We start from the raw sequence: 15,946 nt of genomic DNA, 5'->3' as shown, positions 1-15,946 counted from the left end.
TCTAGTTAAAGGAGAATTGTTCCCACTTTAACATCATTGAATATTGAACATAGAAATTGCATTTGTACATGAGACTTTGATAGTTCATGTGTTCTAGTTTGGAAAAGGGTTTTCACTTTTCCAAGCATCCTTGAACTTGTATTAAGATAAGGTCTTTTGAAGATTTGGATGATGATTGTTGTAAGGAACACCTTCAAGAATGAAAGTCTGAACTTACTAATCATGTTTTTTGAAAACAAAGCATAAAGATTGAAACTTGAAACTTGGAAATGGAGTATGGAAGACCATTTAAGGGGTATTTGTTAAATACGGGCCTGGGCCGTACCCGTCATCAAGAGAGAGAGTCTACTTAACAAGTCCAAAGGAGGTTCCACCTTAAAACCATATGGCAATAAGAGGAGTAGCCCCTTAGCCTTATTAAGTGATTAACTCTTTCATCTCTTCTCAATGTGGGACACTCACATATGTTCTTTGGGAAGGCTTTCTTCAACACTCCCCCTCACGTGTGAGGTCCACTTTTTAGTTCGGTCACATGTGACGTTTCGTGGGCCAGAGTGCGTTTCTCGACACTCCCCCTCACACGTGCCATTTTAATTTGGCCCAGAATATTAACGGTCCAAGGTCCAAGTCGTGGGCCAGGCTCTGATACCATGTTAAATACGGGCCTGGGCCGTACCCGTCATCAAGAGAGAGAGTCCACTTAACAAGTCCGAAGGAGGTTCCACCTTAAAACCATATGGCAATAAGAGGAGTAGCCCCTTAGCCTTATTAAGTGATTAACTCTCTCATCTCTTCTCAATGTGGGACACTCACATGTGTTCTTTGGGAAGGCTTTCTTCAACAGTATTTAACCATGAAACCCCTTAAAGGTTACTACTTTTTGTAAAAACCTAGTTTGTATGAGTTTTGAACTCACTAAACATCATTGGTTTATTAGAAATATTGAAGATTAGTGCATAAAGATTAGCAATAATGAGTTTTTAGGGACTCGGATTACCTAGATTCTAGGTTGATGCTTCCAAGGTGTTTTCCCAAATGCTTGAATATTAGAAATTGTAAGTTTCTAGAAAGATTGAATTTTGGAGAAGATTTATGTGTTGAGGAATGATTTTGGCATTCTGACCTTAAGCTTGATTCTGATTTTTTCCTCCTCCTTTTTTCAGAAAAAGGGAGAACTTCTTTTATAGAAAAGCAGCTGGAAAAAGTAAAAAAGGCTTGCGATTGGCAAAGGTGACCTTGCTGCCAAGCAAGGATGATGACACCGCCCTTTGGGCGCGTTGACAAATGTACTATGTACTATTTGGACGATAGTGAAAAGATGCTTGGCTAAGCATTGGAATTTGTACGATTTTGAACCCGTTATTCGAGGATTTTGCACAATTTGAACGCGGTTTTACGGGTCGGAACCCGGGACGCTCGGTTTTGTGGGTCGGCGCCCGAATTTGAATTTCTTAATGGCATTTTGAGTCGAAATAGGATTTAGAGACCAATGGTGGTATCCGTTTTGAGAGTTTGTGTTTGGATTTGGGAATTGTATTTTGGAATTGAATTTTGTACCAAGTTCCGGGATGGGAACGGACTTGAGGATTGAATTTTGGATGTTTGGACTTGGAATAATTTCAATAAATTTTAGCAATTGGGGCTTCCGCTCAGAGTTGGACCAACCTTTGAAGCTAGGCTAATGGTTTCTTCATCGGCCCTAAGGGGAGACATAAATTAGGTGTCTATAGAAGCCCCCACTTTGACTGAGCGTTCGGTTAGAAAAGAGAAAGTCAAAGTTGTCAAAATGGGACGGAGAACGGTCAAGATATTTTATAATCAAGACAATTCTTTGTACGCCGGTACCTGCATAAAACAAGTGTTAGAAAAATAATACAAGTCGAGTCTTCCCTTGGACTGGCTTGATGACTCAGATCTTGTACGGTTGTGAACTTCTCCGATCTTTGTTTGGAACAGAGCTTGGCATCGAAATGTTGAATTTTGAATACCCCGGGTTGAGTCCGTTGGGTGCTTGAAGTTTTCTTGAAGTTCTGCTCGGGATTTTCCTGGTGTAATCCACTTGGGAAAAGGATTAAATATCCGCTGGGGAATGTTGTAATATCCACTAGGGAATATATATTTGAAGTCTTGAAATGCGCTTGAATTTCCCGGAGCTTGGGTCCGTTGGGGATATATTCTTGTTTTTCCCGGAGTTTGGGTCCGCTAGGAATGTAGTTCTCTTTGAGATTCCTAGAGCTTGGGTCCATTGGGGATACGAGGTTTGAATGTGCTTTGCGCTTTTGAACTTCCTGGAGCTTGGGTCCGCTGGGAATATGTGTGTTGTATTGGAGATTGTATGGTAGCCATCTTGAGATTTGAACTGATTGGAACTTGTAGAGCTTTTTAGAACTTGAACCTTTGAAATTTGTACCTTGAATTTTGTACTTGGAATTTTAGATGCCTTGCTTGGAATAACCTTGCTCGATCAGAGATTGTAGAACTTGAATTTTGCATAGGGACCTTGAATGGTTTTTCCTTGAATATAGACCTTGAGGGATTTCTCTGGGGGAAGGTAGGCATGGATAGCCTAGGAGTGTTGTAGACTTGAATAACTTCTTAGGCATAAATAGCCTAGGCGTTGGTGTAGACTCTGAGTAGTCCTTTTAATAGGGATCCCTGGCCGAGTTTATCTTACCACTGTGGATTTAAGAAATGCTTTATATAGACTTAGGATAGTTTAGATTGAATTGACTTTGCTAGTTGGCTTTGTATATGTGTCACCCTTCCGCTGGGGATGTTAGGGTTCTTGATTTTGAAGTAGGCTATAGATTAGCCTAGATTGAATTTACTCTGGTTAGTCAAACTTGTATAGGAGTCGTCCCTCCATTGGGGAGATGTTGTTGGCCTTTTGAAACGACTCTTAATAGTCGATCCTTGAGGTAGGCTCTGGATAGCCTTGGCATTGAGGAGGTTCTGGATAGCCTTTTCCATTGAGGAGGCTCTGAATAGCCTTTTCCAGTTGAAGAAGCTCTGAATAGCCTTTTTGTACATAGGCTCCGAATAACCTTTTACCCGTTTCAACCCTGCAAGGTAGTGAGATGTTAGCTTTGCCTTAGGGTTTTAAGGCTTTTGTATTCAGATTTCGGATTATTGGATATTTGTGTATTTCTATGGACATTGTATTTTTTTGGAATGGTTTTGAAAAGGTTGAATATTTGATTCGAAAGGCTTGAAAGGTGTTTGAATTTTGTACTTGTATGGTTTGAATATTGGATTTTGTATTTGGAAAAGGCTTGGATATTTGTTGTGTGTGTTTTGAATTTGCTTGCTAGGTTTGAATTGAACTGGTATTCGTCGTATGTGAATTGAAATTTGAGGCTACATGTATGCATGCGAAATGAAAAAATTTGCCCCATTTTTTGGTGTATACACACACTATAAGCCCCCATTTTTACTGAGGTTTTTTGGTTGGGAAAAGCGCAAGTCAAAGTATATTCGACGCTTGCTGATGCAAATGATGACTCGACTTAGGACGCCGATCTAGGACTTGAACTTAACTCATACATGATTTTTGAAATGCTCTTTTACTGACTTGGACTCGAACTTTGACAAACTTTAACAAACTTATAAAGATTGAACATTGAATGAGCGTGCTAATGCATCTAAGACCAAGACACTTGATTGGAGTAAAACCCGATACACAGTCTCTTTGACACAATAAGGAAAGGTTGCGCTGAGTTGCCACTTGAACTTGGAGATCTTTGACTCATGCGGTTTTGATGCTTCTAATGCTTTGAAATTGAATTTCTTTGAGACCTTTGAACATGATTTGAAACATTCTTGACGTTCTTGACCAAATAGTGCTCGTCTGACGCCATTGGGAGTGACAGAAGCCCCTAGCAAGACATGACTGAATGAGACTTTGAATCTTGAATTGATATGCGCTTACTCGATTTCAAACTTAGGATTCCATGCAAGGGTCCTACATGGAGGGCGGTGATACAACTGTAGCTATGAAGTGTGTGAGATGTGCAATGCATTTGATGATACTATGTTTAGATGCAAAAGGTTTTTGAAATTGAGTTAGGAAATTTGAATTTTGGAAAGGTGAGCCATGATGGATTGGCTCACAAGGCTGGGTGATATATGCATATTCTATAGTGTTTTTACCCCCATCCCTTAGTACTTTTCCATCTTAAATGAGCTCTTCGGAGCCGCTTTTAGTACTAATATGTGTAGTGTAGTGTGCCTTGAGTTTTCAGGTTGTTCAAAGAGAAGTTGGCCTTTTTAGGCTTGTTTTATGATATTATGGGCCACTACATGATCCCGAGCATGTTCGGGATAGTCATTTCTAACTCTAAGGAGCCTACGATGTTTATGTTCGAGCCATAAGAGTTATACTCGGTGATTAGAAGAAACATTTAAAACTTCGATAAGTTTCCTTTCCCATTCAAGAAAGCTAGTCAAGTTTAACTCGACATCCAGAATTTTCGATGATTTGATTGTTGTTTTGATTGCGGCCATTTGATTACTACATTTGAAAAGAATTCGCAATAAATAACCATTCATAACTTAATAACTTTGAAATAAATGCGAACACGCAATCATTAAAGCTATTAAACATTTCATTCATGCAAAATCAAAACATGGTCCAAAAATGAATGAATTGATTCCAAGACCCTAAAAGTCCTAAATCCTTAAGCAGTTTTGGCATGTCTTAAGTCTTTTAAGATTCTAGGTAAGCAAAACCTATTGCTAGTAATCTCCAAATTACTCTTGGTTAATAAATTAATACCATAATTTATCCCATTGCCATAACATATGCCATTGTTGTTTGAGTTAAAACCACAATCAACTTCCTTTGAGATACCTTACCATCTAAGTCAACTAAAAATAACACCTCGCTTTGGCGGAAACCTACTACGTTAGATCCTTAGAATTTTGTAAGTGCTTGATTTGGAAGGCAATTTTAGAACTCAATATTACTTTGGACCTAGTTGTTTCTATGTTGGTTCGATTATTTACTGAACTTATAAATCTAATCGAGCATACAAACAACATTCATGCATAATATATTCATTCATTCACAATATATAGTGCATAAATAAACTTGGTGAACTAGTATGGCCCAAAACTTTTGTCTTGAAGAATCCATTCTTCTTCACCACCTTGTTAGTCTGGCATCGTCTTGAACTTCATTCAATGCTAACTTAAAGTTCTAAACTAGAAATACTTGAAATAATTAAAATTACATCAAAATTTCAATGGTGCGCAGACCATATTTAAAACTTTACATTCAAAGATAAAACGGTTCGCAGATAGTATTTAACTATCCTAGATTGTCCATACTAGTCACTTTGAGTACCTGCATTACATAAAATATACATTCTATGCATTCATCCTTTCGTGTCCTAAAACGAATGGCCCAATTAAACTATGCAAGTATTTACGTGATTTATTTAAAAATCACGTTCACATAAAACGCGTCCTAAAAGATTAATCGATTCCGAATTATTAATCCTTAGAATTTATTATAATCAAAATTTAATTTAATTAAAATAAAGTGCCCTACAAAAATAATTAAAATAATTATTTCATTTTAATTTCATTAAGAGGCTCCCACTCAAACCAATATTTTATTTCGGATAATTTAATATTAAATATTTAATTAAACTCACGGCCCGGCCCAAGTTAAATAAAATAATTAATTAATTATCCTTGTTAGCCATTTTAATGCAAACATTAATTTTAAAGCCCAAAGAACAAAAATTGCCAAATATTGTGCAATGCGGGCTAGGCTTGCGCCCAGCCCAGCAAAGCCATGTGTGATGTGGCCGTACGAGGCCACGAGGTTTATCACCCCTGCCTCGCAAGCCCCATCGCACAGCAACGCAGCCATCGCTGCTCGCTGGCCCTGTCGCTGTGCTCGTGTTGCGCGCAAGGTAACGCAGCATTGCTGCTGCTTGCTTGTTGCTCGCAAGCCAAGGCAGTGGCCTGTCTTGCTCGCTCCTTCGGCCAGCGCGCGCTGGCACGCCAGCTCGCTTGTTGGCTGCCCGCGTCGATGCGCATGTGCTGCGGGGAGGCAGCGCGCATGGGCTACGCCGAGCCACATGCACCGCACACCCCTTGTCTCGTGCCTTTGGTTCGTGCCATACGAACCAACTAATTAAAAAAAACAAAATTCAATTTCACGAAACCATATTTGCATTAGTTATTTTTCATAAAATTAACAAATTAATCGTTTTTATTTTCGAAAAATAACAAGTTGGTGATTTAATTAATTTTTACAACAATCAAATTTTGCAAAATTTATTAAATCTAGGCTAACAATATTCAAATTTAACGAACGAACAATGTCAACAAAAATTTGAACATTTTGATAATCGAATCCAAAATTTTAAATGTTCTAAATATTCAAAATTCAGATTTTTACCAATTTGGTTTAAGTGACGATTAAAATTAACGAATCTAATCAAAATTTTAATCCAATAATTTTTAAAAACTGCCACTTTATGTGAAATTATATTCCCTTTCCCAATTAACCAAATTTCCAGATCTAAATTATTTAAAAAATCAATTTGCGATCTAAAAATTACAAATCTGGGGAAAGTGAAATTAGGGTTTATACTTAAAATTTATGGCCGAAAATTTAACCATAACTTTAAAATATACCTGTAGGGGGTGTTTTTTTTTGTGTCCTCCTACGAGGGGGGGGGGGGGGGCGCTCGGCTCTTTAGAGAACCGTTGTATTTTTGTACCTCGAAGGAGTCGCCACCAAACATAGTTTAAAGTCTCGTTTGGAAAGACCGCAATTGACTCTATTTTGGATAAGGCTTTGAATCCTCGAAACGGATGGGTGAGATCCGGGCACGGGAACGAAATGCTTATTCCGCGAGCTTTATAAATATTCAAGTACGTTGGCACAACATTTTTTTGAAAATATACCCTAGATTAGACTATGTGGGTTTGAATTTAGAGCAAATAGAATCTCTAATTGTATGGTGGTCACTTTGCTTTAAAGATTGATTTAAAGGAACCTAAGTCCGGTTTGTCCAAGAAATTATCTTGGTTAAGCGTGATGTGACCTTGTATTTTGTTATATTTAGCATGTGCGGTGATGAAAGCAATAAAGCAAATAAAACAACATCACAATACTAAATAAAGTGTGAAATTAGTAAATACAAGACCCCCTAGAGATGGACTAGGGAGTAGGTCCACATTGCCTAGAAATGGACTAGGCAAGTAAAGGTGTGGAATTGAAATTGCGGTATTGAAATTGCGGTATTGAAATTGCGGAATTGAAAGGTGTGATATTGAAATTGCGGAATTGAAAGGTGCATAATTGAAATTGCAATATAGAATGGTGCATAATTGAAACTTGTACTTGGGCACATGAGATTCGAACGCCAAGCGGCTCCTTAAAAATAAGTGTGCCCGACACGAATTCAAAGCCAAAAATCTCAACTTGGGAGAGGTTGCTCAACCCAAATATCCTAGATTTTGCATATTGAACTTGAATTTGAAAACTTGAATATTGAAGTATTGAATTTGAAAGCTTGAATGTTGAAGTATTGAACTCGAAAATGCTTGAACTTGAAAGGACCTTAGTTTAGAGAAGTAGCCATGAACAACCCTAAACATGGTGGGATCTTGAAATTTGAAAACTTGAACTTGTATATTGAAAAATGGAGTTTTGAATCTCAAAAGACTAAACCTTTAAGGATTAAAAGGTGTCATCTTTGATTACTCCATGCTTGAAAGTGATTCTAGTTCAAAGAAGTGATTGTAAACATCTTGAACATCCTTGAATCATGAAAGTTTGTATTTTTGTACTTTGAAAAGTTTTGATTTTTTGAAAAACATGTATGATTGTTGCAAGTGGTATTTTTAATAATAAAAATACCAACTTGCTAATCATTTTGAAATCAAAACAACATAATTGATTGGAGTGGGATTCGGATTTACCTAGTTAGGTTTAGGCAAGAGCTCCCAATTGCTTTTGAATTAGAGATTTTGTATGTGGTTTGAAGGGTTTTTTTGTATTTTGAGGTGTAATGTCAGTATTGCGACGTTGTATTCTGTTTTTTCCTCCTCTTTTGATGCTGAAAATGAGGGGTATTTATAGGAGGGATGGGTGCAAGACGCTAGCACACGCCAGCGCAGCACACCGAGCAAACGCTGGGCGCTGGTGACGTGGCATGAATGCCGCCAAAAAGGACGGAAAGATGCCGTCCTTGATTTATCTTGAAGTGTTGTACCTTTGTACGAATAGTACTAGGCTTGGCTTTTTGTGTTTTCTTGGAGGTTAAGGAATTACTTTGCGTCTAAAAACAAGCCTTTCTCGGGTTTTGAATTCCGGTTGTACGGGACGGGGCCCGGTATGCTCGGTTTTGTGGGTCGGCGCCCGAATTTGACTTGCCTTATATGATTTTGAGTGGAAAAGGCCTAGTAAAACCAATGGGATGGTCTACTAGATGAGATTGTACTTGGATTTTGAAATTGGATTTTGAAAGTTGTATTTTGTACCGAGTTCCGGGAGGGGAACGACCTCGGGAATTGGATTTTGGATTTTGAATTTGGAAATGTTCTTAACAATTGGGATTTCCGCCTGGAGTTATTCCAATCACCTAGTAAGGATAATTGTATCGTCATCATCCCAGAGGGGAGACACAAATTAGGTGTCTACAATACCCAAGAACAGTACGGCAAAGTTTCAATCAATTCCGAGTAGTTTAGGTCGACCAATTAATTGAAATACTTTCCGAATTTGTCAATTTTAATTCGTTAATTAACAAAAACGCCCAAAAACTCATACTTCGAGGCCTGTTTTTGCAATTATGTTCTTATTAATTGATCTTAGAAAATCGTTTTCAATCAGATTAGGGTCAGAAAAATCGAAATTTCGACACTTTTTGAATTCAGAACACATTACGTGATTCATCCAATAATCTAAATATTTTGTAAATTCAAGAAAAAATCCAAAAAATTCGATAGCATACAAAAACATATAATTCATGCTAAAAAGTACTTTAATACATAAGGCTCATGATACCACTGTAGGGGAATACAGTTAAAACATATTAACATGTGCGGAACAATCCACAAAGCCAGGAAACATGTATAAAGCACAGATTAAGCAAACTTACATTCGAAGCGTGTTTTCCCGAGTTTATGATTCACAAACACGAACAAAGAACTCCAATCGTCGTTCCTCTATTTGGTTCACCGACACGTTCAGATCCGTCTTGAGATTCGTAGCTTAGGCAATGCTCAAGAGTGTTTTGCTTTTTGGGAAGAACAGTTTATAGCGGAGGCAAAAAATGAACGTACGTAATTTCAAAATTAGGTTAGGGTTGGAAAAACTAACTTGGAGTGTGGAATATACCCCCTTAGGTTATATTGTGTAACCGGCCAAGGCACAAAACCGGCCACACTTGCTAACACTCACCGAAGCCCACACAGCAGCCTAGCATCGCAGTCATGGGCTTGGGCCTCGCTTCTTTTCTCGCTGCATCGCTGCACTCTATGCACGCATGCCGAGTCCTTGCGGGCTGGCTGCTTGATGCACGTGAGCTGCTAGCTTGTTGGGTCTTGCGCGCATGCGCACTTGGCTCGACGGGCCGATAACTTCGTTGCGGCTCGTATTCGCGACCAACACGGCTATTATTTATCGTATCGTACACGGAAAATCACCGTCGTACGATACGATTATTCATTTCGCCCAGCTTATGAATATTCGCGATACGATATACGATTCCGATCCATCGTCATATCGTATATTATGTTTTTCCGAACTAATTCCCAAAAAGCTATTAATGAATTTTCGATTCATTTAATCCGGTGATCTGTTACATGCCATTGGTGTGACCTTATAGGTTCAGTCAAGAGTAAGTTGTGAGCCTAATATAGATTAGAACTCACTAATCGTAAGCATTAATCCAGCTAGTTGTTCCGTTCACTTGATCTCACTGAATTAATTGTTCGTAATTAATCTGAACCTTAATATTAGACTAAATGCACCTTGGGTGAAGGACACATTTCCTTCACTTTGATGTATCCATCCTTGAGCTGTGCAATGCATGCTGCATTATCCTCATACATAACCGTTGGGGCTTCTTTCCCTGTGGATATGCCACAATCTTCTCGTATATGTTGAATTACATACCTTAACCATACACATTCACGACTAGCTTCGTGGATAGCTAAAATTTCTGCATGGTTAGAAGTAGTAGTTGTAACAGTTTGCTTCATGGAACGCCAAGAAATGGCAGTACCACCACATGTGAACACATATCTTGTTTGTGATCGAGCATTATGAGGATCAGACAAATAGCATGCATCTGCAAAGCCAATTAAGTCTTCTTTGGTCTGGTTAGAAAAGAATAACCCCATATCTTTCGTTCCTTGGAGGTAACGAAGTACATGTTTTATCCATTCCAATTCCTTCGAGTTTGAGATGAGCTAAACCTTGCTAACAGAATTACTGTAAATGATATGTCAGGTCTTGTATATCACTAGCAAGGTACATTAATGCCCCTATTGCACTTAAGTATGGTACTTCAGGACCAAGGATTTCTTCATCGTTTTCTCGAGGGTGGAATGGGTCTTTATCCACATCTAGTGATCTTACAACCATTGGACTACTCAGCGGATGTGCTTGATCCAAAGAGAACATTTTCAATACCTTTTCTGTGTATGTTGTTTGATGCACAAGGATTTCATTCTTTAGGTGCCCAATTTGTATCCCTAAGCAAAATTTTGTCTTTCCAAGATCTTTCATCTCAAATTCTTTCTTCAAATATTCCATTGTATATGTGAAATCTCTTAAGGAGTCCCAACGATGTTTAAATCATCAACATACACTGCAATGATTACAAATCATGTCCCAAATCTCTTTATAAAAATGCATGGACTGATGGGGTCATTCTTATAGCCTTCCTTTAACAAGTACTCACTCAAGTGATTATACTACATACTCCCTGATTGTTTCAATCCATAAAGAGATTTATTTAATTTTATGCAGTAATATTCTCGAGAACTAGAATTTACTGCTTCTGGCAGTTTATATCCTTCTAGGACTTTCGTATAAATGTCATTGTCCAGTGGCCCATATAAGTAGGCTATGATTACATCCATTAAACGTAAATCAAGTCATTCTCTAATTACCAAACTGATAAGGAATCTGAAAGTAATTGCGTCCACCACAGGAGAGTATATTTCTTCATAATCGATTCCAGGTCTTTGTGAGAATTCTTGTGCAACTAAACGTGCTTTGTATCTCACAATTTCTTCATCTTCATTCTTCTTTGGCATAAAGACCCATTTATGTCCCACGGGTTTTACACTCTTAGGTGTACGGACTACTGGTCCAAATACTTCTCTCTTTTCTAGAGATTTTAATTATGCGCCAATTGCTTCCTTCCATTTTGGCCAATTATCACTTTCTGTACACTTTTCAATAGACTTTGGTTCTTGATCCTCATTTTCATCCATAACATCAACTGCTACATTGCATGCAAACATTTCATCGACGTCGATTTTATTTCGGTTTCCATTTTATTCCAGACATGACATAATTAGTTGAGATCTCTTCATTGTCAGGTACCTGAATTTTTGCATTCCTCATGTCTATAGTCTCTTATGGAGATCCTTCAAAATTCTTTGCTTCCTCAGTCTGGCCATTATCAATTGCCGCTCCTTTTCTTTTCCAACTGATTTCCATCTCCAGTTGTTTATTTTCTCCCCCTAATGTTGGAAAGACTGACTCATTAAAATGACAGTCTGCAAATCGAGCCTTAAATAGATCCCTTGTGGATGGCTCTAGATATTTAATTATTGATGGAGATTCAAATCCAACATATATTCCTAATCACCTTTGAGGACCCATCTAGAACGTTGTGGTGCAGAAATTGGAACATATACAACACATCTAAAAAATTTCAGATGGGAAATATTTGGTTCCTGACCAAAAACCAATTGTGATGGGGAGAACTTTTGATTACTCGTTGGTCAGATGCGAATTAATGCTGTTGCATGTAATATAGCATGTCCTCAAGCAGAGATTGGGAGTTTGGACTTCATTAGTAATGGTCTAGCAATCAACTGGAGACGTTTGATTAATGATTCAGCTAAACCATTTTGTGTATGAACATGTGCTACAGGATGTTCAACACTTATCCCAATGGACATGCAATAATCATCAAAGGCTTGTTAAGTGAATTCACCAGCATTATCAAGACGAATTGTCTTCATAGGAAAATTTGGAAAATGTGCTCGTAATCTAATCAACTGAGCAAGTAGGCTCGCAAACTTCAGGTTGCGAGTTGATAACAAGGATACATGTGACCATCTACTCGATGCGTCAATTAAAAACATAAAATATCTAAATGTTCCACACGGTGGGTGAATTGGCCCACAAATATCTCCTTGTATACGTTCTAGAAAATTGATATATTCAAAATTTATTTTGGCTGGTGAAGGCCGTATTATCAACTTGCCTTGTGAGCAAGCAGCACATGAGAAATCATTAGGAAGAATCTTCTGGTTCTTCAATGAATGTCCAAATGAATTTTCAATTATTTTTCGCATCATTATTGAACCGGGGTGGCCCAACCGTTCATGCCAAACAATAAAATTATCTGTAAACTTCTGGTTTACTGTAGCATATGTTTCAATTGTACTGATTTTAGTGTAGTACAAACCAGTGGAGAATGCAGATAATTTCTCCAAAATATTCTTAGTGCCTTGGGTAATACTCGTGATCTGAAGGTATTCAACATTTCCTTCAATTATTGTCTCAACGTGATATCCATTATGCCGAATATCTTTAAAGCTCAATAAATTTCCTTGAGACTTGGGAGAATATAATGCATCAATAATTTCAAATTTCGTTTCCATAGACAATATTATATTTTCTCTTCCGGAGCCTTCAATTATCTTTGTACTAGGTACCTGATATAGTACTCACACTAGTTTCTTTCGTTGTCAAATCAGAGAAATATCTCTTGCTTTTCAGCATGGTATGAGTAGTTGCACTGTCTGCTAGGCATAAATCTTCACCATTCATTGCTAACTGAACTTGAGGGGCATTCATGTTCTTCAAATAAATGAAATGACAATAATATATAAGAATAATTTAATAATCGAAATCTAACAATGTCATATAAAATCATAGTTCGAACAAATAAAATCCAAAATAAAAAAACATGAATCCAAGGAAACAAAGTTTTATAATTTAAATGACCATAATCGAATCTAGAATTTAATTATTCCCTTCAGGGGTGGTGAAGAAATCAGCAACTTCCACGTGAGTTGTATTTTCACAGTCAGCGTCACCTTCGCCATCTTCGTACACAAGATTTGTTTCTACTTTCTTTCCCTTTTGCTTTAATGATTGTTGATAGAGCTCAACCAAGTGTTTTGGTGTACGACATGTACGAGACCAATGACCTTTTCCTCCACATCGGTAACTTACATTGGTCACATTCTCATTTCTATCTTTCTCTGGTTTGTTATTGTCCCACTTTTGGTGGGAATACGAGTTCTTGAATGAACCACCTCGGCCACGACCATACCCGTATCCATGTCCACGTCCACATCCATGACCACGTCCGTGACCACGTCCTCTACCACTATTGTTGGCGTGGTATTTGTCTTTCCCATTATGGGATATCGCATTCGCTTCAGGGAATGGAGCAGAACCAGTTGGACGTGATTCATGATTTTTCATCAATAGCTCGTTATTTTCCTCACCACAAGGAGAAAAGATATAAGTTCGGAATATTTCTTAAATCTCTTTTCACGATATTGTGTCTGCAGGACAACATTGTTTGCGTGAAAAGTATAATATGTTTTCTCCAGCATTTCTTCATCAGTGATTTGCTCTCCACGTAGTTTCAATTGTGAAGTAATTCTGAACATAGCCGAGTTATATTCACTTACAGACTTAAAGTCTTGTAGTGTTAAATGTAACAAGTCATAACAAGCTTTAGGTAATATAACAGTTTTCTGGTGGTCATATCTTTCCTTTAGATTACTCCAAAGGACTTGTGGATCTTTTATAGTCAAGTACTCAATCTTAAGGCCCTCATGGAGGTGATGGCGAAGAAATATCATAGCCTTGGCTTTGTTTTGACTTGTTGTTTTTATTTCCTTCTTTGATTGTATCACCGAGGTCTTTTGCATCTAGGTGGATTTCAGCATCTAACACCGAAGACAAATAGTTCTTTCCAGTAATATCAAGGGCCGCAAATTCGAGTTTTGTAAGGTTCGACATAATTCACTCAATGATAAATTATTTCCCTGGTTTCTCGTTTGCTCAGTCGGCTAGGGTTTGGTGCTGATAACATGTTGTGAATAAACAAGAGAGATAAGAGAGAGAATTATATTGTCTGTATTATTCCATATAGCACCGGGTATATATAGGATACAATAGTTAGGGTTTTACTGAACCCTAGAATATTTCGGAGATATAGACGGGGTATAATGGGCATCCATATTATATTTCATAACAAGCTTTAAATTCTAAGGATTATTACGGTTTATAATTTATTTTATGAGATTTTAATGAATATCACAAGACTTATGTCTTATTATTCTTAATATTGTTTATTTATGAATTATGCGCCTTGTATCTCTTAATAGAGAGGCATGACATGTGATGCACTAACTAAACTAGGATTCCACTGCTAATTATAGATTAATTAACTTAATAAAATTGATTAGAAATTGGGGCGTTACAATATTTACCTATACTCAGAACATCCCCCTCTATCTCCATCACCTCCCCTATACTCCTCACCAAAGCCATGACAGCTGCATGCGTCCGTTCTTCAATTGAACGGTAGATTTTTCACCCGAACCTAGAACGGCGAGTGAGTTATGGTTACCTGATCTGGTTGTTCATCGCCGTCCGGCCAAATCCTTCAGCAGAATCAACATGTTCTCAAAACACCAAGGGTGTCCCTCCATAACCTTCTCCTTATCTCTCCAATGGAAGAATTGAAAAGCGTACATATTAGGGCTCACAACCCTAATTACCAGTCTATGGGCAGGAGTCTATACATTCGTCATTGTGCGTTTGAAGGCTTCAACATTATAGGATCTCTCTGTTAGCAAACGAGCCCTTAGCATTAGAGACAATTTAATTCTCCTCCACATCGGACTGTAGATCTCATAGAACAATTATCAAATCCTCTTCATCATTAATGGACAATTTCAAGCATTACGTGACAATCTCCTCAGCCATTAGACTAGGAGAAGGTGTTCCGTGGCGGTAGGGTAACTGGAATTCGGTAGGGATCTCTGTTCGAAATAGAGAGAACGACCCTTTCATTTCAAGGGAGAACTAGCTACGCACGGGAGCTAATCTAGTAATATACTAAAGCGCAACTTTTTTCCCTCCAAAACGAAACATTTTTTTTATATTTTAATTTAATGCTCTTTTAGAAATCAAGTGCAACCATTCATTTACATTTCGTGGAAATATTAATGATTGTGAAATATTTAATGGTGAGTATATTACGAAGTGACTCACTTTTATTTATTGCATCAAAATACAACTTTTTTTTGTTGTTGGCATTGAAAATCAATATTTTAACTAATGTTCATTTTGAAATTATCTAACACCACTCATATTAATGTAACATTTGAATAAAATAGTTGTTAATTTTTTTTAATGAAACCGTACATTACAAAGGTGCTAACTAGTAAAAAATAAAACTGGGTGAGAGTGAAAAAAGATTGAGCGCGAAACTTGACAGTTCTCCCACTAAGAGCAAGATTAGCGCTAGTATAAGCTAAGACTTCCACGTCATCTTTTTATTTATTTTTAATTAATCTGATGCTTGTTGAGACCCTTTCAGACTTACTTAATTTTTCCACTTCACCCCTCATACTCATTCAAGACTCCTCAAACTTATGAAAATAATAAATAAAAATAAATAAATAATACTCCCTCCGTCCCGGA

The 15,946-nt window shown here is 37.6% G+C and overlaps 1 protein-coding gene across 1 annotated transcript; it reads right to left on the bottom strand.

Annotated features, from left to right (window-relative positions):
- Positions 1–13,707: 13,707 nt before the first annotated feature.
- On the bottom strand, positions 13,708–14,163 carry LOC130469654 (uncharacterized). Its single transcript, XM_056839062.1, has one exon. The coding sequence runs from the start codon at positions 14,161–14,163 to the stop codon at positions 13,708–13,710; it is 456 nt and encodes a 151-aa protein (XP_056695040.1).
- Positions 14,164–15,946: the final 1,783 nt, after the last annotated feature.

This window comes from Spinacia oleracea, chromosome 3, assembly GCF_020520425.1.
Source record: "Spinacia oleracea cultivar Varoflay chromosome 3, BTI_SOV_V1, whole genome shotgun sequence".
Taxonomy (NCBI): Eukaryota; Viridiplantae; Streptophyta; class Magnoliopsida; order Caryophyllales; family Amaranthaceae; genus Spinacia; species Spinacia oleracea.
Note: the sequence above shows the minus strand (reverse complement) of the source record. Positions and strands in the feature narration are given on the sequence as shown.